The following is a 24,924-nucleotide window of genomic DNA, read 5'->3' on the forward strand; positions in this document are numbered from 1 at the left end:
CATGTAGACATGTAGACACGCCTCACTCTTCTGTGCTTTTTTTTGTGTTTGCCTGGTTCCAGATGTGAGAGTTGAAATTGTTCTGATATCCAGGTGCTTTTATTTCTTTTGACTGGGGAGATAGCTACTGATAAATAAAATAAAATAAAGTATATTTCAATTAATAATAGCTCACATGTCCCAGCAAGATTTCTTTGTTTACTTTTGAAACATGTCATGTCCAACACCATTGTGAAGTTTGCTGACGCCTCTCCAACAACGATGAGGCGGCCTACATGGATGAAGTGAAGAATCTGGCATCATGGTGCCAGGACAACCACCTCCAGCTGAACGTCAGCAAGACCAAGGAGCTGGTGGTGGACTTCAGAAGGGGTCAGCACAGAGACTACAAGCCCATTATCATCAATGGAGCTCCAGTGGAGAGGGTGCAGTCCTTCAAGTATCTTGGTGTCCACATCTCCTCAGACCTGACATGGGCCGCCCACATTCAGGTCCAGACCAAAAAAGCTAGGCAGCGCCTGTATCACCTACGACAACTGAGGAAGTTCAGGGTCTCTCCAAAGATCCTCAGGATTTTCTATACAGGCGCTGTGGAGAGCATCCTCACACAGAACATGACATCGTGGTTCGGGAACAGCTGTGTGAAGGACCAAAAAGCTCTCCAGAGAGTGATCCGTACAGCAGAACGCTGCTGCAGGATTGCTCTCCCCCCGCTTCAGGACACCTACACCAGGAGATGCCGGACTAGAGCAGCGCAGATACTGAAGGACCCGTCCCATCCTGGCAACAAACTGTTCCAACTTCTGCAAGCTGGTAGAAGGTTCCGCATCTTCCGGGCAAGGACAGAGAGACTCAAGAGGAGCTTCTATCCCCAAGCCATCCGTGCCCTAAACACACACACCCGCCCTCTCACATCATCTATAATTGACTGAGACAGGACTCTTCCAGACACTAAACCAAGGCACAATGTACATTTCAATTCCTTTAATTTTAAATATGTTTATATTGTCTATCCTGTAAAATAGTCAGATATCTATTCATATTAATGTACAGAATTCACCTGCTTGCTGCTACTACTGCACATTCACCCAGTGTATATACTATATGTGTATATATATATAATGTTCTTCCTCTACCCCCCCCATTTTTGCACATGTCGAGGAGCGTGTCAGGCTACATTTCACTGTGTGTTATACTTGTATAACTATGCATGTGACAAATAAAGGACCTTGAACCTTGAACCTTGAATTTCTGTCAGTCGCGTTCAGTATAACAGTTTCAATCAGGAAATTCAGTAACATTTTCTTAACATTAGTTAACAAGCAACAGCCTCCATAAACTCTAAAAGTAGTGGTTTAAAAAAGCAGACCTAGCCTTACTTTTTCTTTTTGCCTCCCCTAAACTGATCCATGTATCTGTGTGTGCACAAAATGCAGTTGAGTGAGATCACAACACTGTGTGTGTGGCAGGGATACAAGAAAGCATTCAGTGGTGGTCTAAAGTCACATTCATAATCACATTTATTGCTTGTCCCATTCAGACAGTATCAGTGAACTTTGCTGTTTGACATGGGTTTCTTATTTCATGAAACTCTGCTCAGCTGAGCTAAATGTAGCCACCATTTAAGTTACACCTGCTGTGACAACATGTCTGCCATCATAGTAACATCATAGGAAAAGACAGCATCTGCACAAGATCATCTGCACGGGAAACAAGACACCAACAATCAGCAGCAGCAGCAGCAGCAGCAGTAAAAACCAATACAGTCATTGGTAAAAACTCAGTGACATCATAGATCACTACACTGGGTACCTCCGGTTTTATTTTTTATGTATTTTTTTCTCATTTAATCCCATCCCGGAAAAAAACGTTCAAAAATACAAATGATGTCAAGCAAATATTTTATCACCCCCCAAAATTATTGAGTTAAACAGGGGAAAAAACGTATTTTCAGCTATCGAGCTACGTCACTTCCGGTAGTTAGGGGAGAGCAAACTGACAGCTGGTTTGTTTTCATCAACAAGGGGGATTTCAAAGTAGACGTTAAAGGTAGGCAGAATCAGGAGATTGTGAGTTATGCGGTCCTGGCTCGATGTGTGAGCAGGCTGTCACTGTGCAGGCGATTGTTCAGTGTGTGTTTGTGTCGCTGCCTTCTGTTGTCCATGTCCGGCTCCACCGAGCTGCTGCTGGGGGGGTCACTGTGATGTTGAGCCCGGACTGGACACTGTCTGCTCCCAGGCTGTCAGCGGCACACAGTTCGCGCTCATTGTTCAGCAGCTGTTTCGCTGATTTCTTTAAGTTTGTGCTAGAACGGAAAGGGATGTTGTTGTGTTCTGTACTGGGCTAGCTTTACGCATTGGTGGACAGGCCAAATTCTATTCGAATATCTCTCAATTTTGAAGTGTAAGTGCCTTTTCGGCCTATTTGTAGTGTAATAAGATTAATGTAACACATTTGCCCAATCAATAATCCGCATTCATTACATCGGCTTAAATCCATCTGAAGAAGATAAGATGATACCATATTAAAGAAGCAACTTTTAGTATTGTTATGTATGTTGTGAGAATTGAAAATTGATTGTAATAAGTCTGGATCGCTGTGAATATTAATGCTTTGTCAAAAGTGTTTACGCCGAATGTTCAATAGCTTCACGTTCAATCACACACAATGGCTTTTTTTTTAATGGATGGACAGAGATGGAACCAAGAACTAAAAAAAGACTTTGCTTAGAAATGTGCTGAAACCCGTATTACAAAAATACACTGTAAATCTAAATATTAATATTTATTTAGATCGCAAATATTTAGATTTATGACTTTTACCCCGATTATTTATTGAGTTCAGGAATAAAATGATGATGGTACAAAATAAATGGTGTGGCCTCCAAAGAACAATATTTGCACCCAGAATACAGTAAAGTACAAGTAGAAAGCAGGTTAATATAGAAATATTTTTAACAAAGTACAAGTACATTAAAACTACTTTATTACTTAAGTAAATACTAAGAGAGACCTCAGCTTCTACCACTACTCACATCCAGTGGTACTGGTTGGGAGTGCTTCTGTTCTCCCGTCTCTTTCTCTTTTATTGATACTGCCTGACGAGGCAGAATTGACCTTTGGCCTTGTTTGCTCTCTATGTGGTGAATGACCTACCAGTCCTTCCTGTTCTGGATAGTCTGAAACAAATCCCACCCCCTGACCAAAGAGGAACCCGCATTTTTTTGCAGTCATCCGTCAGCCCCACCAGCCACTCTGGAGTAAGACCTGCTGATTAAGTCACAGTGCCTGTCCCAAAGGCTGTCATAGTTTCAGTATGGAAATGGAATAATACAGTGGACTGAAAATGAATAAGGCTTTTCTTGGTTTCTTTGACAGGCCATCGGTACAAAAGCAAAAGAAGACGGCGAGCAGCAATCGTGGTCAGATTAAGGCAGACATCGCTTCAGGTAAGACGCTGTCTGTTTTAACAATTCAGGTATGGTTCTGAATTCCTCTAATCAGGTCACTGGTTCAAACACACATCTGCTGTGGTATTTATTTGTCTTAGGTCAGTAAAAACAAACCACACCATTGTAACAAATGTCTTGATTTATTATCTGGACAGTAACAAATTGATTTCATCCTTTACTGCAATTTACTACAGCCCTTTTTTGACAAATAAGATATTGTAACAGTAGCCTTTTATTTTTTTATTTTGTCTAATCCACTACATAATTTATGCTTCCCTTGTGCAGATTCCACAGTGAGGCTCTGCCCTCCAAGCCTTGAGTGCTGAGTGAGATCAAGAAAGCACTTCTTTACTTTTTCTTTTTCTAATTTTAAACGTTCAGCAGAAACAGTCTTTTTTCTAATTTTAAAAAGTTCAGCAGAAATAGTCTGCCTTCTTGTTCCTCTTTTTTGGGCAAATCCAAGGACATTTAAACTGGTCAATGTCTCTGTGCTCTGCTGATAAAGAGAGGAGGAAACCTGCTTGTGTCCTGTCATCTAATTGTCATTTTGTAACTCAAGAAATATAGATGTTTGTCCGCCTGGATACATTTGTGTCATTAAGGAGATGTGAACAGTTGTGAGCCTGTCATGTTCAACGTGATTATGTTGTGGTTCTAGTAAAATTGAAGATAAATAGTTGAAATGTGATGTGAGGAAGTTTCACTGAGTGGCAGAACTGCTTGTGGAATTTCTCGATAGGATGTTATTGGACTGGTGTTTGTCAGTCAAGAGCAAGAAGACAGCTGAGCTTCTATTGTGTCTGGAGCTTGAATCCATTGCACTCCACTAATAAATCTGTGGCTATAGATATGATATGGTAATTGCTTGGTTAATGATTTGATCACATCTGATATCTGTTAGTTAAAACAATTAGTTGAGAGAAAATTAGCCAACAAACTGTCAAAGTTCTTGTCTAATCTTTAACTGTTGTATTAATTGCTCAGTGACACAAGCAAAAATATTACAGGTAACTCAGCGAAACAAGGAAAAGCTGGTGTTTGGGTCTTTTTTACACAAGCATTTAAAACCTGAAAACTCTGGGCAACCACCTTCAGTTGCAAGGCAATTGCAGAGGTAATCTGGTTAGCAAAAATTTAAAAATGGCAATTGTTCTTTCATTTACATCATGTGACTGTAGGCATTTACTGCTTTTCTGCAGTTACTGGTTTTGTTCTCTGTTGTTAATTAGATTTTTCTTTTCTTTTGTATTTTTGTTCTTTGTGTATGTCTCAGCCTTTTATTGTGTATTTTAGGATTGGGCCATATCATACCGTTCACGGTAATACCGGTATGATGTTAGGGAATGATAAGAAAATGAAATATCATGATAGAATATGGGTAAAACATTCATCTGCGGTGCCGTTGTTTTCATACACACATGGCAGAAAAAGCATGGCAGCGACAGAGAATGAGAAGGGCGAAAGCGGATCATTGAATGAAAGACATGAATCAGAATTGGTTTGTAAAAATTGTGCAACTTCAGTGATGTGGAATTTCTTATTACCGTGTTTTTCGGAAAATAAGTCGCTCTTAAAATCCTTTGATTTTCTGAAAAATCGACAGTGCCCCTTATAATCCAGCACACCTTATTTATGAATTCTGGTGTCTTCATCTGCTAATTTAATCTCCCTCCTGTTTCTAACTGCTCCTCCATGTTCTGGCTCTGTGTGTTTGGTTTATTCTGGCTGTGTCTTTTGTAACTCGGATGGCTTTGCTGGTTTTCTTGCCACCTAAGTGCAGCGCACTAAGTTCAAATATAAGCTCCTTGAATATAACTGAATACCTTCAGTCTGGTGTTGTCAGCTATTGAATTAATCTCTGGCTCTCTTCCCCATCATGTCTTTTATCCTGCCATCCTTCTCTCTCCCCAGCTAGTCGCAGCAGATGGCCGCCCCTCCCTGAGCCTGGTTCTGCCAGAGGTTTCTTCCTGTTAAAAGGGAATTTTTCCTTCCCACTGTCGCCAAAGTGCTTGCTCATAGGGGGTCATATGATTGTTGGGTTTTTCTCTGTATGTATTAGTGAAGGGTCTTCCTTACAATAGAAAGGACCTTGAGGCGACTGTTGTTGTGATTTGGCGCTGTGTTTTGATTGAATTGAATTGTGCATTTCTCACAGTGATTGCTTTGCTGCATAGGTAGTTTGTATAAATGTAATATTTAAAAAAGGGTTTTCAGATGTCTGAGTGTGTATGAGTGAATTACCATATTACCACCAATTTAATTTGTACTTTTTCTTCAGTTTATGTGGATTTTTATGGTAACATTACCCAAGATCTGTTTTAGGTTTTCATTTCAGTAGAGATAACGCTGTGGCTGCAGTGTACATTGTTACATTACATTATTATGAATCTAGGCAGCTGCATCTTTTGATTTCTGTTAGTTATGATAGCTTGTTCAGGTTATTAAAGCTTCTTCACACTATTACTAAGCTTTAAGTCCAGCTTCCAGTCACCTTCTAAAAATCCATGGAATTTATTGTATAAGCCAGTCTGGACCAGAGCTGCAATAATTATCTAGTTAATAGATTTATTTATTTATTTTTTGATGAGTAATACATTTTTTCATGACACCAAAGTAAAAGATTTTCTGATTTCAGCTCCTGGAATATCAGAATTTTGCCTCATTTTTGTGTGCCTGTAAATTCAGCACCAAAACAAGAACACTTCACTATGTTACTTTGTGCATGTGTAACCGGTGTGATTCTGCGTTGTGTCTGATAAAAAAGGTAAAAGAAAGAAAGACCTCCAAGTAAATAATTTGCCCACTCCAGCTCCTCTCCCACAGGGGAATTGTAGAAAAAGGGCTGGCATTTATTTTTACATTAAACATAAAATATGCATTTACACGTAACATATTTGACATAAAACAACAACATGAAATCCGACATACCTGATAAAAAAGGTAAAAGAAAGAAAGACCTCCAAGTAAATAATTTGCCCACTCCAGCTCCTAGACCAAATACAAACAGTGGGGAAGAGGGTTAGCTCAACCCACCACAGCTCCCAAGCTAGCAAGGAGTATATATTCATGCTAGCATTTATGGCGCCTAAAACACATTTATGATACACACATACTACACTCTTATAACATCTTACAAAAACAGGCTTAATAATGACAATAACTGAACTAACATCGCAGTCATAAACATCAGGGTGGCTAAATATGAATTATGTGTGTTTTAAGGTGTTGGAAAGAAATGACACCCACCTCTCCCACAGGGGAATTGTAGAAAAAGGGGAGAGGCAAAAGGGGTACACTGTATTTATAGTATTGCACCAAAGAAGAAAAAAAGAATGAGGAGGGGCTCTAATGAATACAACTACAGGCTTGGAGGTCCTAAAAGTCAGGTATAAAAGGAGCAGTTTGGGGGTTTAGAACACATTTTGTGTAATTATAACAATGTGATTTATGACCCTGTTACACATGTTTCATGTTTTATAGGTCAAATGATGTAGTGGTTATTCAGAAATACTTATATATGAATCAGTGAATAAAAATAAGTGTGTGTTGTAGCAATGGCTGGTTAAAATATGCATATGCTTGCAGCTAATCGCTGGGAGTGTTTGCTTTGTTTGTGGGGCAGCTGAAGGGGAGGCTGCGCACCAGGAAGGAGCTATGGAGCCACCAGAGGATAACGATGGCCGTACCTTTGTGGAGGTGATCAGTGAAAAGTATAGCCCAGAGAACTTCCCATACCGCAGAGGGCCTGGTATGGGGGTGGTAGTAGTGTCCACTGGAGGTCCTCAAGGTTCCCCTATGAAAGGTGAGCCAAGGAGAACTATTGGGCAACTGAAAAGGCCAACGGGTCCCTTTGTCACATTTTAGCACTTCCAAGTGATAACGAGCACTTTATTCAGTGTCATCACCACGACAGTGAACTCATAGACCTAGTATTAAAAATGCTGTCATTTCGTTTCCTTTATGTTTTCATGTTAATTTAGCTAGAAACTGATAACTCCTTCAGAAGAATTTTGGCGATGTCTGAGCTACAAACTATATATAAAAGATAGATGCAGGCAAAGTGACTCCACATTTAAGCTGGAAGTTACCATTTTTGGATGAGAAGAGGTAGTGAGGTTATCTGCTTATATTAGCAAGTTTGATTAGCAAGTTGCGACTATAAACTGTACATGCACTACACACAGGCAGAGATCTGCTAATTAGTGCTAAGTATCAGATTAGCGTCCAGGCGATTAGGGAAAGTAACAGTGAAATACTAGAATTTCACTTATTAATACTCATGCAAAAGTTTTACTTGTGCTTTTGTTGTTCATTTTGGGGCGATCGTGGCTCAAGAGTTGGAAGTTCGCCTTGTAATCGGAAGGTTGCCAGTTCGAGCCCCGGCTTGGACAGTCTCGGTCGTTGTGTCCTTGGGCAAGACACTTCACCCGTTGCCTACTGGTGGTGGTCAGAGGGCCCGGTGGCGCCAGTGTCCGGCAGCCTCGCCTCTGTCAGTGCGCCCCAGGGTGGCTGTGGCTACAATGTAGCTTGCCATCACCAGTGTGTGAATGTGTGTGTGAATGGGTGGATGACTGGATATGTAAAGCGCTTTGGGGTCCTTAGGGACTAGTAAAGCGCTATATAAATACAGGCCATTTACCATTTACCATTTGAATCTGGCAGTGTGTCGGGATTGAATTGCTCTTGGAGCCAGCATTGGTTAAATATTAACTATAATTTTATGCACTTTGGGTTAGCTGCATTTTCTAGCCCTGTAGATTGGCTTTTGATCTGAAGTGTGGGATCTCGGGAAATCCAAACATCTGACTCAGGCCTTTTGAATATTTCTTAACTGTGGACTTTCCTGGGATCCTGAAATTGAATTTCTGTGGTAACTGGGTTATTCTTAGAACTTCTCCGTTTACACACCAGCTAAAGCAAGAAATCCAAAGGATTTTTCTGTTTACAGAAGGATTCTCTGGAAGATTTTCATTTTTTCCCGGAGAATGACTGATATTTGATGATTTTCATAGAAACAATAATAATTCAGCATATGAAGTGAAATAAGGGTAATGATTCACTAATAAACAAAGAAATGTCAGTGAGTATAATAAACTTTGGGATTGTGGCACTCACTACCACAGCGAGGCATTTTTCACTGTACAAAATATTCAAGCACCTAACTAGACATCTAGTTTTAAAATAATAATGTAACATGAATAAATCTAGCCAAAGTCCTTCTTGAAGCAAGCCTTCACATTCAGCAGCCACAAGGCACTTTGTTTGGACCTTTATTTTGAAACTCTGTAAAATACAAAAAATGTCAGTGGTTACAGGACACAAAAACTGCACGTATATAGTCACCAGAGCTGATAAAAGCTGCTTATAAAGTTTGTTGGTTTTGAAAATCTTTATCTAGGAATGGGGTTTTTTTTCCCCTCTCGAAGGTAAACTGTGTGTGATTGAACTCGACCCACAACTGAAAGGACATGATCCAAGGATACAACACAATACTTAGCGGTTATTTTGGGAAATGTTTAAAATTTCACGTTCTTTTGTTTGGAGCATCAGCATACATGGAGTAAGTATTAATTCTTAATAATTCTTAATAATTCAATCCTTCCTCTTAGACCGTCTGAACCTGCCTAGTGTGCTGGTTTTGAATAGCTGTGGGATCAGCAGGTCAGGAGACCAGGCTGAGATTGCTGCCTTCTGTGCTCATGTCATGGAGCTGGACCTGTCTCACAACAAGCTGCAGGATTGGCATGAGGTGCAGTCCCTGGTTTTCTGACAGTAACATTTTTTTGTTTTAGGAAATCACTTTTCTCGTTTAAGGCTTTAACCTGTGGTGATACTGTTGACGACAGCACCAAGTGTATTTAAGAAAGATGCTACTGTCCTTTTTCAGATTAGTAAAATTGTTTCTAACATCCCCAACCTGGAGTTCCTCAACCTGAGCTCAAACCCGCTGGCAGGAATGACCCTTGAGCCACGGTGGGCTGAAGCCTTCTCCAGCGTGCGGCGCCTTGTCCTCAACAACACTCAGGTGTCCTGGGACACTGTGCTGCTGCTCACTCGAGAAATACCAGAGTAAGAAGAACAGCTATCCTAAGCTGGGTGTAACTCCAAGCACACACAGCATTGCTTTATTTCACTTCATCTCACTATGACTAGCACAACACCTTCCTTATCCATAACTAACACTGATAAATCACTGAATGCATTTGACGATGGCAACTTAACCAAATGATAACAAACATATTTTCTTACTTACTCCATGAGCCGTGCTTCCATGTTTTAGTTTATTTCAAGATAGAAGAAAGTACAGCCTTACTGCTTCCATAGGAATTAAGAGGGTAAGTATGCTATGTGCTGTTAATCAAATGCATATATATTAATTGATCATCAGCAAGTGTGAGCACCTCAATAAAAGAACTAAAAGACATAAAAGAAAAAACTAATTAAATTTTTTTTCTCATCTTTGCCTCCAAATAGTGCACTAGATAACCAATGCATAACTAAGATTCAATATAAGATAAGCTTTTTTGAGTTTTATTTTCTTTGTGTAGGAATGTAAAAGGTGATAATGGAAGAATAGAAAATTTCCAGGTACAATGAATACATAGTTTTGTGCATATGATAAACAACATTTGAAGTGCAGTATTGAATTAATTTGTCTAGATGAGGAACGATGTGCAGAATCTCAGATGGACAGAATTCAACACAGGGCGAGCTGTTCATTCACACTGTTGGCCGGTTTTTCAAAAAGGGAACTGAAAACTGTAACAACTGAAATATAAAGCCTGGGAAAACACTGGGGTGAGCTGACCAGACACTCTGGAGAGGGTTAATGAGAGGACAGTAAAATCTATATAAACAGAAGGAGAATTGGGGGTTTGGAGACAGCTGTGGACAACGAGGCTGAAAGGACATGATGAGACAGAAGGGAAGACAAAGGAAGAGAAACTAAAAGTAAGGTACAAGGAGCAACTAACTATTAAAACAAAGTAGGAAGTGAGATAGCTACATGGGGAAAACACAGACATGAACTTGAAATATGGGAGACTTGAGCCAAGAGGAACACCGAGAGAGAACTAAACTCTGAAGCAACCAGGGTCTAGGAACAAAACGAAATATGCTGATGAAAAATAAATGAAGCACATAATTAAGATGAAAGGAACCAGAATTCAAAAACTCAAACACTAGCTCAAACAACCCAGGACCATGACTAGTAGACAACATGGTACAACAGCTCAGTTACTTCTTAAAACAGAATAATTGCTACAATGCCTTCCAGTCAGGTTTTAGACAGAACCACAGCACTGAAACCGCTGTGACCAAAGTGTTTAATGACATATGTCTGAATACAGACAGTGGAAAAATGTCAGTCCTAGTTTTACTGGATCTCAGTGCAGCATTTGATACAGTTGACCACAACATATTACTCAAACGACTGGAGAACTGGACAGGTCTTTCAGGAACTGTACTAAACTGGTTCAAAACATACTTAGAAAACAGGAAATACTTTGTATCAATAGGTAACTTCACATCTGAGCAGACAAGTATCACATGTGGAGTTCCCCAAGGTTCCATCTTGGGACCCCTTCTGTTTAACATCTACATGCTCCCACTGGCACAGATTATAAACAACAACAAAATAAACTATCACAGCTATGCAGATGACACACAAATATATATCACAATGTCACCAGGAGACCGAGGCCCTGTACAGGCTCTTGGTAAATGCATTGAGGAAATCAATGACTGGTTGTGCCACAATTTTCTCCAGCTAAACAAAAACAAAAACTGAGGTCTTTGGCGCCAAAGAAAAACGATTACAGGTCACCAGAGAACTTCAATCTATACATCTAAAAACCACAAACCAGGCGAGAAATTTGGGTGTAGTGATGGATGCAGACCTAAACTTAGAAAAACACATTAAGACAATAACAAAGTCAGCTTACTATCACCTCAAGAATATTTCAAGGATAAAAGATCTGATGTCTCAACAGGACCTGGAAAAACTAGTCCATGCATTCATCTTTAGTAGGCTTGATTACTGTAACAGCATCTTTACAGGTCTACCTAAAAAATCAGTCAGACAACTACAGCTCATTCAGAACTCTGCTGCTCGAGTCCTCACTAAGACCAAAAAAGTGGACCACATCAGTCCAGCTCTGAGGTCTTTACACTGGCTGCCTGTCCGTCAGAGGATAGACTTTAAAGTTCTGATGCTGGTCTATAAAGCTCTGAATGGTTTAGGACCAAAATACATCAATGACCTCCTGACCCAGTATGAACCTTCCAGATCCCTCAGGTCATCTGGATCCGGTCTTTTATCAGTTCCCAGAGTCAGAACCAGACACGGAGAAGCTGCATTCAGCTTTTATGCTCCTTATATCTGGAACAAACTCCCAGAAAGCCTCAGATCAGCTGAAACACTCAGTTTATTTAAATCCAGGTTGAAGACTCACCTGTTCTCAGCTGCATTTGAATAAAGCACCAAATCCACACTTTTAAGCTTAAATTTCAAAACTTACATTTAACTACTGATTTTATCTACTGTTCTGATTTTATCTGTTTTGATTTTATATACTGTTTTGTTTGTTTGTTAATTAGTTAGTTAGTTTTTTGCTTGTTTTAATCAATTTTAAATCATGCTTTTTATTTGTTCTTGTTTCTAATGTCTCTGTAAAACACTTTGAATCACCTTGTTGTTGAATTGTGCTATACAAATAAACTTGCCTTGCCTTGCCTTACATCATAGACAGTATACAATCAAAAGACACTTTATTAGGTACACCCTGATAGTTCTGGATTACAGCCATGTTTGCTCTCACCTTCATGGTTTGAATTCAGCACGGACTGAGATTCATTGGCTGCACAGGGAATCTCCCATTCCACCACATTCCAAAGGTGCTTTCTTAGATTAAGATTTGGTAACTGTAGAGGCGGTATGAGTACAGTAAACTTACTTTCATATTCTAGAAACCAGTTTGAGATGATGTGAGCTTTGTGACATTGAATGTTATCCTCCTGGAGTCAGCCATCAGAAGCCATCAATATCCAAATGCTGCAGCAGAAATCAAGGCTCTTCAGAGCAGGCAATGTTTTCCCAATTTTGTGTTGTCTAATTTTGGTGAGCCTGTGCAAATTGCAGCCTTCTGCTTCAAGAGATGCTCTTCTGTATACCTTGGTTGTAATAAGTGACTATTATTTCACAGAGAACTGCAGCTCTTTGGATATTTTCTCTCAGACCATTCTTTGAGATAGTTGTGCAGGAAAATCCCATTAGATCACCAGTTTCTGAAATACTCAGACTAGCTCATGTGGTATTTATTGAGAACCATGACACAATCAAAGTGAATCGTCACCGTACCGACCATGTCTACATGCCTAACTGCACTGAGTTGCTGCAATATGATTGGCTGATTAGAATATTGTCCTAACAAGGAGTTGAACAGGTGTACCTAATGAAGTGGCCCGTGAGTATATATTGCACACTATAGTACAACATACGATAGAACACAACATACTATAGTACAGTATAATCAATTCCACTGTAGTGTAGTTTAGCACAGTATAGACAACTATATGCCATGTAGTAATCTGTGAAATTCTGGAGTAGAGCAGGGCTTTATGTAGGTCTTTATTGAAAAGGTTGTGACTGAATGCTCTCTCCTTGTTGTTGTGCAGGCTGGAGGAGTTGTTTCTGTGCCATAATGAGTACAGCAGTGTGAGTTCCTCCAGCATGGCCTGCTCCACCCTGCGCCTTCTTCACATCACCGACAACTGCCTCAAGGACTGGGCCGAGGTCCGCAAGTTTGGCTCCATGTTCCCCTGTCTGGACACTCTGGTTATGGCAAACAACAACTTGTCCTCCATCCAGGACAGCAAGGATATCCTGCAAAGGCTCTTCCCCAAACTACGCAGCATCAACCTGCACAACTCAGGTAAGTGCATTCCATTCCCAGCTTGTTCTGTGTGTTAGTTTTAGACATGGGACTATTTATACTTGGTGAGTGGTTAGCTATGATAGGGTCATTTCAGAAGGGAATGCTGAAATGTTCCTGTTCATAGCTTAGTGTGCAGCAGTCAGTTGGGTAACAACTGATAAAATTAGCATGAGTAAAGATAGCACTGAATCCTACAGGCTTTGTAGTTTATTAAAACAGATTTATCCATGTGTCAGCTTTTATCTCAGGAATTGTTTCTATTTGGAGATTATCAGTCCTGAGTCTATTTTTAGAGTTCTTTTCAGAGGAAAAAAACCCCAAAAACAAAGACATGCTTATATTGACTGCAGTCCATCCATTAGTTATATCTCCTACGCCTGAGGCAAGGAACAAGCCATTATGGGTCATATTTATCCCTTAATTCTTAAAATGTAGCATTCAAAAAGTCCAGCTTCCATTATTTAGGGTGTTTTAGAAGTGGCTTGAAAGAAGAAATGACAAGGCAGCAAGGATTGTCAGGATTTTAAGCAGCAGGTTTTTCATCAGCAAAACCCAAACTTCCTTTGTGTCATAGTACAACCGTAGCTTGCCTCCACCAGTGTGTGAATGCGAGAGTGAATGAATAGTGGTATTGTAAAGCGCTTTGGGTGCCTTGAAAAGCACTATATAAATCCAATCCATTATTATTATTATTATTATTATTATTATAAAAAGGCTCATGAGGTTTTGTTGTTGTTTTTTTTATGGAGAGAAAAAGGAGGGATCAACAATATGAATTCAGATGCAAGTTAGCTTATATGTTATATAAACATTTTTGTACACACAATATTTTACATATTTAAATAATATCAATACTTGGCAGTAAATCAGAAATGAAAAACTGATAGAAGGCAATTAAATATTTCATGGTATGTTCTTACTCCTGAGTCACCTCAAAAACTCCGGAGTTTTTAAGGTGAGCTGTCAGTTCACTTCTACCTCATCTGTCAATATGACAGGTGCCTACATCTGTTTTACGCTATCAGTCAAAGGTTTGGATGCATCTTCTCGGAAAGAAAAGCGTCTGGACTCTATGTTGAAGGCAACTTGTCTCTTGGAAGAGCCACCTCAACGGGACAAGACTCAGCTATTCATCTGCATCCAAAGGACAAAGGTCACTCTTTCAAGCATGCCAATGTTCCTATTTTGGACAGAGAAGAGAGATGGTTTGAAAGAGGAATGAAAGAAGCTATGTCCACTGTGAATGACCATCTTTGAACAGAGGAAGTGGATTTTGACACCAATTGTCTGCTACTAATAATCCAGTTTTGAGATCCCTTTCCAGATGCCTTAACACCCACTCACATCTGGCACCTTGTGACCTCAGTAAATCACATGATAGGATGGGCTAGCTTTCACAATGGGTTCACCGGAAACCTTGGCTGATTATGACCCACACCTGTTTTTGCACCTTGGCTCGTGTGATTAAGTATCAGGATCAATAGGGGTTCTATGATTCTTTTGGGGATACTCCCATAGAGCTTAAAATCTGGGACTCTCCACCAATTGCTCTTTGAACTCATTCCATAAATACATGCTGTCTCTCTTCCACAGCATGTCTTTATCCTGTTTTCCTTCTCTCGCCCCAACCGGTCACAGCAGATGGCCCCACCCCTCCCTGAGCCTGGTTCTGCCAGAGGTTTCTTCCTCTTAAAAGAGAGTTTTCCTTCCCACTGTCGCCAAAGTGCTTGCTCATAGGGGGGTCATATGATTGTTGGGTTTTTCTCTGTATCTATTACTGTAGGATCCACTGTACAATATAAAGCACCTTGAGGCAACTCTTGTTGTGATTTGGCGCTATATAAATAAAATTGAACTGAATTAGAACTGAAGAAGCTTCTCGGATGAGAGGTGAAACGTCTTCAAGAAACCTAAAGAGGTCCAGACGCTTTTCTTTCCAAGCTTCTTAGACTATGATGACCTGGATGACTGAGAACCTTCACAGACATGCGACCATCACTCTCCGTCTTGGTCAAATAGCTGTTACACAGCTTGAAGGTGTGTTTGGGGTCGTTGTCCTGTTGAAAAATAAATGATGGTCCAACTAAATGCAAACCGGATGGGATGGCATGTCATTGCTGGATGCCGTGGTAGCCATGGGGGTTCAGTGTGCCTTCAATTTTGAATAAATCCCCAACAGTGTCACCAGCAAAATATCCCCACACCATTACATCTCTACCTCATCACATGCTTCAGGGTGGGACATGCATGTAGAGACCATCCATTCACCTTATCTGCGTCACACAAAGGCATGGCAGGTGGAACCAAAGATCTCAAATTTAGACGCATCAGACCAAATCACTGATTTATACTGGTCTAATGTTCACTCCTTTTGTTTCTTGGCCCAAACAAATCTCTTCTGCTCATTGATTTTCCTAAGTAGTGCTTTCTTAGCAGCTATTTGACCATAAAAGCCAGATTCGCACAGTCTCCTCTGAACAGTTAATGTAGAGATGTGTCTGCTACTGGAACTGTGTGGCATTTTCTAGGCTCTAATCCAGAGGTGGGCAATTCCAAGCCTCGAGGGCCGGTGTCCTGCAGGTTTTAGATATCACCCTAGGTCAACACACCTGAATCACATGATGACTTCATTACCAAGCCTCTGGAAAACTTCAAGACATGTTGAGGAGGTAATTTAGCCATTTATATCATCTGTGTTGGATCAAGGACCCATCTAAAACCTGCACTGACCCTTGAGGCCTGGAGTTGCCCACCCCTGCTCTAATCTGAGGTACTGTTAGCTTGTAATTTCTGCACAGCACAACTGATAGTCCCATCCACATTAAGAAGGCAAGAAATTCTACAAATGAACCCTGACAAGGCACACTGGTGAAGTGAAAACCATTTCAGGTTACTACATCATGAAGCGCACTGAGAGATGGCCAAGGGTTTCATAGGGTTTGTGGCTTCCACAAACTGGTCCCCTGTGTATTTTTAATGGATTACTTCTACGTTCATGACACACAGGTACTATATAACATTATGGAAAATAATGGAAATAAAATGGAAATTCTCATATATGTGCTAAGGTAATTAGCATTGTTAGCTAGACCACATGAGAGTACCAAGAATCAACACGTATATATTTCCCATGCTCTAGGAGAAATCTAGTTTAGCATTATTAATTTGTGCACTGTCACTAGTCTAATCAGACTCCATTAACTTTTTTTCCTGTTTTATCTACAGAAACTTAACAAGCCCCCCTCCTCCTACTAGTGCCACTGCTGCTGCACACCAGCAGTGGCAGCATATATAGTACTTTTTTATTGTTTGTTTATTCTAAATTTTATTTAGATAGCACTGGTTCACAATCACAGTCACCTAAAGGTGATTTTAATTGTAAGCTAAAAACCCAGCAATGAGAGAAAACCCCTGCACTAATTCAATTTCCTATGAGCAAGCACTTGGTGACAGTGGAGAGGAAAAATTCCCTTTTAACAGGAATAGATCTCTGGCAGAACCAGGGTAAAAAAAAAAAATCACCACAGGGGACCTCTGCTCAGCCAGGCAGGGCCTCAAAACCATGGCGTCTGTGAATACTGTGGTCACCACCTCCAGAACCATCCAGGTGGAGGGCAGCAACCTCTCCTCCCTCCCTGATGACCTCAACACTTTCTACACCAGGTTTGAACAGACAATATCACCCAGCTTGAGGAGTGCAGATCCTCACTCAAATCTGGCAGCTCTGCACTTATCTTCAAGACTGAGGACGTGGTGAGAGCCCTCAGGAGGACCAGGGAGAGGAGCTCACCCGGCCCTGACAACATCAGCCGTCAAGTTCTGAGGCACTTTGCAGGGGAACTAGGAAGTGTGTTCCGGACTCCATTTCAACACTCAATTGACAGTCACACCATCCCCCAGCTGTGGAAACACTCCACAGTCATGCCCATCCCCAAAAGAAACAACCCAAAGTCTCTGAATGATCTTCGTCCTATGGCCCTCACCTCCCTGGTAATGAAGGCCATGGAGAAGATCATAAAACCCCTGATGGACCCACTTCAGTTTGCTTACCGTGCACGCAGAGGCATCGATGATGCAAAAGTCTTCATCTTGGACTCCATCCACAAACATCTGGAGCTCCCTGACTCCTCCGCCAGACTTCTGTTTGCTGATTTTTCATCAGCGTTCAACACTCTGCAGCCTCATATCCTGGCCACTAAACTTTCCTCCCGATTTCCCCTGGATGATCAGCTAATCCTGTGGATATTGGACTTTTTGACCAACAGGACTCAGAAAGTTCGGGTCGACAGCTCTTTTTCTGGTCTCCGTTCCACCTCCACTGGCTCCCCCCAGGGCTGTGTGCTCTCCCCCTTGCTCTTCATCATCTACACCGATGACTGCAGATCCACACAGCCCAACTGTCACCTGGTGAAATATGCTGATGACACAGTTCTCCTGTCACTGCTGTCAGGCCCCTCACAACACCACGGACCCGCTCTTCAGGATTTTGTAGAGTGGTGTGACAGCTCCAAACTTTAACTGAACGTGAGCAAAACCAAAGAGATGGTGGTGACCTTCTCCAGTAGGCAGAGGGATCTGGCTGCTTCAGTCACCACCACCATCCATGGGAAGCCAGTGGAGGTAGTTGAGGAGTACAAATACTTGGGAACCATCTTTGACAACCTCCTGAAATTCTCTGCTAACACAGAGGAGATTCTCAGGAGGTGTCACCAACGGCTATACCTCCTTAGGAAACAGCTCCTTTGGAGTCAGCACACCCATCATGATGACTTTTTAACTATGTATTCCTGAAAAGCATCATGACCGTCTCCATTACCTGCTGGTTCCACTCCCTCAGCCTTCAGAACAGGAGCAGACTGCAGGACACTGCATGAGTGTGCTCAAAAATTATTGGCCTGCCTGTCAGAACTCTTGCACAGGTTTTCAGCCAACAGGTCCTTAGACAGGCAGCCAAAATTATTAATGACCCCTCTCGTATTCTTCTTTGGGTAAAAAGAAGAGGAAAAAAAGGAGAGCATAGATGAACATGCACAGGGTTCTTCCTTATCAAAACCTGACAACTAGATTTCCTGCAATACATGACCTCTGAAGGTTCAGCTGCAGATATAGCTGTTCTAGTATCAGCTAATGTAGAACACTCCTTTGTAATTGACATCATGCAGAGTTAAGGGTAGGAAAAACTGTCAGGCACAAAAGCTTAGGCTACAGCAGTCTGAGCTTGAGCGTCTGGCTCAAAGGATCTATTTGTTTGTGCTCTGATCACACCATTTAAAACTGTGACCAGGTTAAATATGCATATCCATCATTGTAATAGTAGATATATAAATGGGGAAATGCACAATAGGACCATTTTAAAACTAACATGAAGTATCATGTTTAAATATAGTGATATAATGTTATATGTATATTGTGTAATATGATGGAGGATTATTTGTGTGATATTATATTGCATCTGTTATATTATACTGTATATATAATGTCTTGTAAGTAAGGTAGGCTCAGGTTGTCTGTCTTAAGTGGACATGAGTAGCTACTACAGAGCCAGACTGTAGAGGTCTGGTGAGCTGGCTTAATTTTAACATTACATCCCCGATCCCAACTCAGTTGACTCCACTTGATGGCATTTATCACACAGCTTCCTCAATAAATAAAAATCATGCACAGTGTCCAACTTTCATCACATATGCAGTTTCACACCCCTTTTGGTGTGCAAGCTTGAAACATGACATCTATGTGTGTTTGTGTTTGTGTGTGTGCTGGTGCGCGCACGTGCACTGTCAGGTCTAAACCAGTGGGAAGATATAGAGAAGCTGAACTTCTTCCCCAGGCTGGAGGAGGTGCGCCTGCAGGGCATTCCCTTACTGCAGGCCTACACCAATGCAGAGCGACGCAGCCTCATGATAGCGCAGTAAGTCTGTGACATTAGAGAGAAATGACATCCTTCACAGCAAGTAGAGGACATTGATGAGAGCTTGAATAATCCACAGATCTGAGCTGAACTCTGACCTGCAGAAGGTCAATAAACAGATACCTGCACAATATGTCATATCTCCTCTTCAGGCTTCCCTCAGTATCACTGCTAAATGGCAGTGCTGTGAGTGACAGTGAGAGAGAGGACGCAGAGAGGTTCTTCATCCGTTACTACTTAGACTACCCTGAAGAGGAGCTGCCTTATAGGTACACCCACACCCTTGTTTACACTGTATGAGCAGTGGTATGAGTGTTGGTTTATGTGTGCTACAGTAAGTGCTGTTAAAACAGACGACACACCCTGCTCTCCTCCTCAGATACCATTCCCTCGTAAACAAGTATGGCAAGCTTGAACCACTTGCTGAGATTGACCTCCGACCTCGCTGCCGTGCCCAGGTGGAGGTTCACTGTGAGGAAAAAATAGAACAGGTCAGTGTGGCATTTAATAATCTGCTGTTCTGGAGAATCCTCAAATGAAAAATACCTTTTGGAAATTATAAAATGTTATAAAATGTAACCGTTGCTTTCTTTTCCTTCTCTACTACTCATACCACTGTGAATCACTTTAGTAAATGACTTGTGCCTTTGTACTTTGCCCTTACTGCCTAAGCACTTGACATTTAGAAGTAGATGAAATCTCTTAACACAGATTTTGCAAAACTCGGTGTTAAAAACTAGTACTATAAAAAATTTTAATATTTCAATCAGCACCAGTTTAACATTTTAAAATACCTTTGCTGTGAAGGACCCTGGAGATGATTTATTTTGCTTGGGTATACTTTATCAATGATGTAATCAGTGCACATGTTTGTTCAAGCCCACAAAAACTCAAAACGACAAAACCTTAAAAAAATAGTTTTACATTTATTTGCAAATCCTACATTTTCAAAAGATTGCACATATATTAGACACAATCGTAGTGAAATTTATATAAAAATATGCATTTTTGTCCCAAACACTGACATTTCAGTCACAGTTTACAGGTGCTTGAATCAGTATTTTTATATTACCAATAAACCCCACAGCTGCATGTAATGTAGAGGGAGTTGCTGATAGTGGCAACCCCACAGCTTATTATATACTTATACTTATATATTTCAGGTCTGCAAAGCATTTTAGTGCAATTTGTTTTAGTTTATTTTGCTTCATGTCACAAATCTCTTTGGGTTGTGTCAGGATGAGCATCTGGCATAAAAATTTGGCAAATCAAATATGTGGAGCTAAGGCAGCAGTCAAAAGTAGATTTTTAGTTACTTTTATTAAAACAAAAAAATGAAAGAGTTAGTCTATGCGCAGATTGTCAAAGCACGGTGTTCATGCTGATTAATATAATACTATCTGTGTTCTGGTTCGTAACCAGTGTTAGGGAGTAACGGAATACATGTACTGCTGTTACGTATTTAAAATACAAAATATGAGTAACTGTATTCTGTTACAGTTACCGTTTAAAAGGGTGGTATTCAGAATACAGTTACTTTGTTGAAATAAATGGATTACACGGCAGTCTTTTCCTGTTTCATATATTAGGCTATGCTCCCTCTTTTTTCCTAAACAAAGCCAGCATTAAGAGGCTCTAATGCCTGTGTGTCAGTCTCGTGGCCCATGTCACTACTATTTGCGGCCCGCAAAATGACATGGAGAAATATTTTTTAAAAATTATTCACAAAAATTATTTAATAAGAAGGCAATAGGCAGAGTGTTACAGGCATAGCCCTAAAGAATGTAGCCTAATGGGCAGTGCAGTCCATGCTGCAGGGAGAATGGACTGCCATACCTGTTATGTGTCTGTGAGTCTGAGGGAGGGAGAAAAAGTACAAGTTGTCACCCACCAGAAATGGGAGATGGAAGAATATAAATATAATAATAACCACTGCAGCCAAAAAGACTGCCTGGCAAGCCCAGTTGTAAGTAAGCTTGACTGTACGCTGTGTTCGTGTTTTCCTCCGAAACAATAAGTTCCATTGGATCAGCCTTTGAACACATCTCTCTGTCTCTCGCTAGCAAAGTTGACCCAGACAACAAAGTAAAACTTGTTTTCAACTACAAGCCAGAGGTCCCTTTACTACGGTTCGGAGCCGTTTTATATATGCACGGAATAGTTTTCTATACGAGATCGCTGCAAAAAGCGCAGCCTTACCCAATGTCCACCCTACTGTTTTTCATTTTATATTAAGATTTAAAAATCTAGTTGGTATTGGTATGAAGAGTATCCTTCAGTAAAAGTAATAAATCACACAGCAATTCATGTAGTTGTAAAAAGCATTAAGTAATCCAAAGTATTCAGAATACGTTACACTCGTTGATTAACATAACAGAATACGTTACAAAATACATTTTGGGGCATGTATTCTGTAATCTGTAGTGGAATATATTTTAAAAGTAACCTTCCCGACACTGTTTGTAACAGCGTGAACTGCAGTTTCTTGAGTTCATGACCTGGGTTGTGTTGGTTCACTTTAACAGTATAGCTGTCAACCTACAGACGGCTCCTAACTTTAATCTGCTGTGCTCTTGCTGTTACTCTGAAAGTCGCAAACGTAGAAATTGTTTGTCTTTGTGCCAGCTGAGCATCCGTTTGGACCAGACAGTGGCTGAGCTGAAAAAGCAGCTCACGACAGTGGTCCAGCTGTCTACCAACAGCATGAGGCTCTACTACATCGACAAGGGCAGTGCCTTCGGTCCAGAGGAAATGAAGTACAACACGCGAGCTCTCCACTCCTACAGCATCCAAGATGGTGACGAAATACTGGTGGTGCCCAAAACTAAGTGAACAGCTGATGACCTGCTGGCTGACAAGAGTGAATTAAAAAAAAAAAATTCTGATTGGTTAACTGATACAGCAAAATAATTGGAAAATAGAACAGTAGCAGTGGCCCACTGAGAGAGGGCATACACAGAAATTATGAAAGCAATATGAGCACCATCAAGGAGACTAGACTAGTAGACTACAGATGGCTGCTGAGTGCCTCTGAAATATAAGTGAGCACTGGGAATGCAGCGGATCCTGTCTTTATTTAATTGAGCTTTCTCTGAGGGGGAACCACTGGAGCGAGTGCACAAACGTGTCACACTTGAGAACGGGCTGAGAAGAGCACCTCGCAGTCAGCTCGCAGTTTCAGCGGAGGGGAGGGCCGCTGCTGGACCAGCAAAGCTTCACTGCAGCTCTGTCTCTTAGCGCACGGCATGTACTATAGCACCTGCGTAGGCAAGTCTCCAAAATCACTCGCTTGCCCACTTGTCGCAAAAGTTACACTGATTGGTAGTCAGGCAGTACCACCAAGTGGAAAAGAACTGCTCTCATCTGCACTTTTACCTGAGGCACAACACGAGGAAGAGCAGAGGAAGGCTCGCACCAAAAGCACTGTAAACTGAAGGACTGGTGATTAAGCTCAATTTTGTTGTCAGGTGGGGTTTTTTGTGCCTTGTTTAATGTGGCAAATTTCTTAAGTTAGGTTGTTGAATCGCATTCACTATAGACTTTTGACATTCAGTCAAAAGGCCATAGTGACGTGAATGTCACTGTGTGAAACTAATGTAATAAGCAGATTTGGCACTTCTATACTGGATGATGATTAGCTCTGTTTAACATCCCTACAGTGAAGCTCAAACATCCACATGAAGCAACACGAGGCAAAACAGAGAGAAAAGATAAAGCACACCACCTAGCAACAAAATGGCTTCAGGAGCAACAGTGCACACTCTCTGCCAGTCCATGTTTTCCTTTGTCAGTGATTAAGAACTGCTGCTACTGCGTTTCCTATCATTGATAGTGCTCTGTGCACTCTCACGGCTGCCCACACAGAGCAGCTGTTGCTGTGTCATGTTATATGTGCTGCCTTCTACAAGCTTCACTGTATTTTTGGTTGGATGTGTGTTCTGCCAGTGCAGGAAGAAATGACACACACACAGACCAGAGTACACAAAAGACATAAGGTAAGAGTCATCAGGACATCATAGCATCTGCATTTGAGATATTATTGATTACATTCAGGCCACGGTGCAACGTTGCTTCAGCAGGCCCCCTTTTGTGTAGGCCTACATGATGATATTAGTTTGAAATTATAATTTTGCATTTAGGACACAGCATTCAATGTTGTCACTGCTCCATGCTTTTTTTTCACCCAAAGAATGACTTTTATGTAACTTTAAATGCATAATCAGGATAATTTATTTACAGTTTATTTGGATTTTTAAGAATATATAATCAGCAACCATTATTTAACAGATGCTGATCTCACTTGAAGGCATTTAAGTGCACCCACTGGGTATTTATACCAGTGTTTAAAATGACTGTTTGGCCGATAGCTGACTTCTTCTTTTGATATGTAGTCTAATCAATTTATTTTGTATATAACCAGTTAGCAACAATACCTGCTTTAAGAACCTTTATGTTATGAACTAAAGACCCAACTGTATTAGAGGAAAAACCTCAGTGATCTCATAATCCTCTGTGAGCAAGCACTTGGCAGTGGGTAGGAAGGAAAAGACATCTGGCAGAAGCAAATCACAGAGAGGCAGCTACCTACCGTGCCAGGTTAAGGGTGAGGGGAGGAAGATATTTATTTCCACATCTGTCTGGAAAACAAAGAAATCTTAATAAAAAAACAAACAAACACAAAACAACCTCCTTGATACACTATTTTTGAACAGTTAGCCAACACAAATATGAAGTACACAATGTGTAAGTATTGGCCACTAACATCAGCAAATGCCCGTATATCAGTCAGAAGGGCTCATACTGATATTAAGCCAATAGTTCTACTTTGAAGTGAACGCTATACAGTGAAATACTGATATATTCCAATGTTAGTGCTTCATCTGCCATAATATAGTGTATTCTACATTATAGTCCATTCTACACAGATATAATTTCACCAAAGATAGCTCATGTATATACAGTTATATTGATTTTAATATGCAGCATTCATCTTGTATTAGAAGAGTGTAGATGTGAGATGTTTGGTGCCATTGATTTTTCCTATAGCAAGCAACCTAGCAGAGTGCTGGATTCCTGACAGTGTTACTGCTATATTTACAGCCACAAAATGAAATATTCACAGTTAGTGGCTGTTTGGGAATGAATGTCTGTTGCGCCGGCTCATCCACTGCTTATAGAAGACTCATCTCAATGCGCTTTGATCTTCTTCTTTTTTTTACCCTGTCTATAACAAATATGTAAACCCTTCTTTTCCCTTCCAACTATAAGTTCATTTTGTAATACCACTGGTATACTTGAATAAGGCACCCCCTCCCCTGCCCATTTTATTATCACACTAGTGCTGAATAAATGTTAGTGTAGCATGAACCACAGCCATAGAAACCAGCACACACCAAGACACCAACATCCAAGTCTGGCCTGGAATATCGAGCTCGACTGTGCTGATTAGTGTGTGATTATTTGAAACTGTGTCATATATAATTGTTGCAGGGTTGGTGACGTAATGGTAAGCATGTGATTTATGTATTGAATTTACGTGTTTTTGAAGAAAGTATCACTTTGCTTGCTCAGATTGAAGGAATACTGCACTTAAAGGAATTTTGTATTATATTAAAGGGGACCTATTATGG

The 24,924-nt window shown here is 40.7% G+C and overlaps 1 protein-coding gene across 2 annotated transcripts; it reads left to right on the forward strand.

Moving 5' to 3' along the window:
* Window positions 1-1,974: 1,974 nt before the first annotated feature.
* tbcela (tubulin folding cofactor E-like a) lies at window positions 1,975-24,921 on the forward strand. 2 transcript variants are annotated; one of them, XM_005738289.1, is made up of 10 exons: window positions 1,975-2,049; window positions 3,378-3,448; window positions 7,074-7,253; window positions 9,061-9,200; window positions 9,339-9,520; window positions 13,127-13,383; window positions 19,168-19,294; window positions 19,447-19,563; window positions 19,674-19,785; window positions 21,920-24,921. In XM_005738289.1, exons 3-10 carry the CDS (start codon window positions 7,106-7,108, stop codon window positions 22,124-22,126), a joined length of 1,290 nt encoding a protein of 429 aa, XP_005738346.1. In that variant the 5' UTR covers window positions 1,975-2,049; window positions 3,378-3,448; window positions 7,074-7,105; the 3' UTR covers window positions 22,127-24,921. The 2 variants fall into 2 exon arrangements, with proteins under 2 accessions (XP_005738346.1, XP_013767655.1); XM_013912201.1 differs by lacking the exon at window positions 1,975-2,049 and adding an exon at window positions 3,191-3,259.
* The last annotated feature ends 3 nt before the right edge of the window (window positions 24,922-24,924 follow it).

Source organism: Pundamilia nyererei, unplaced genomic scaffold (genome assembly GCF_000239375.1).
Source record: "Pundamilia nyererei isolate P.nyererei 1_Seehausen unplaced genomic scaffold, PunNye1.0 scaffold00083, whole genome shotgun sequence".
NCBI lineage: Eukaryota > Metazoa > Chordata > Actinopteri > Cichliformes > Cichlidae > Pundamilia > Pundamilia nyererei.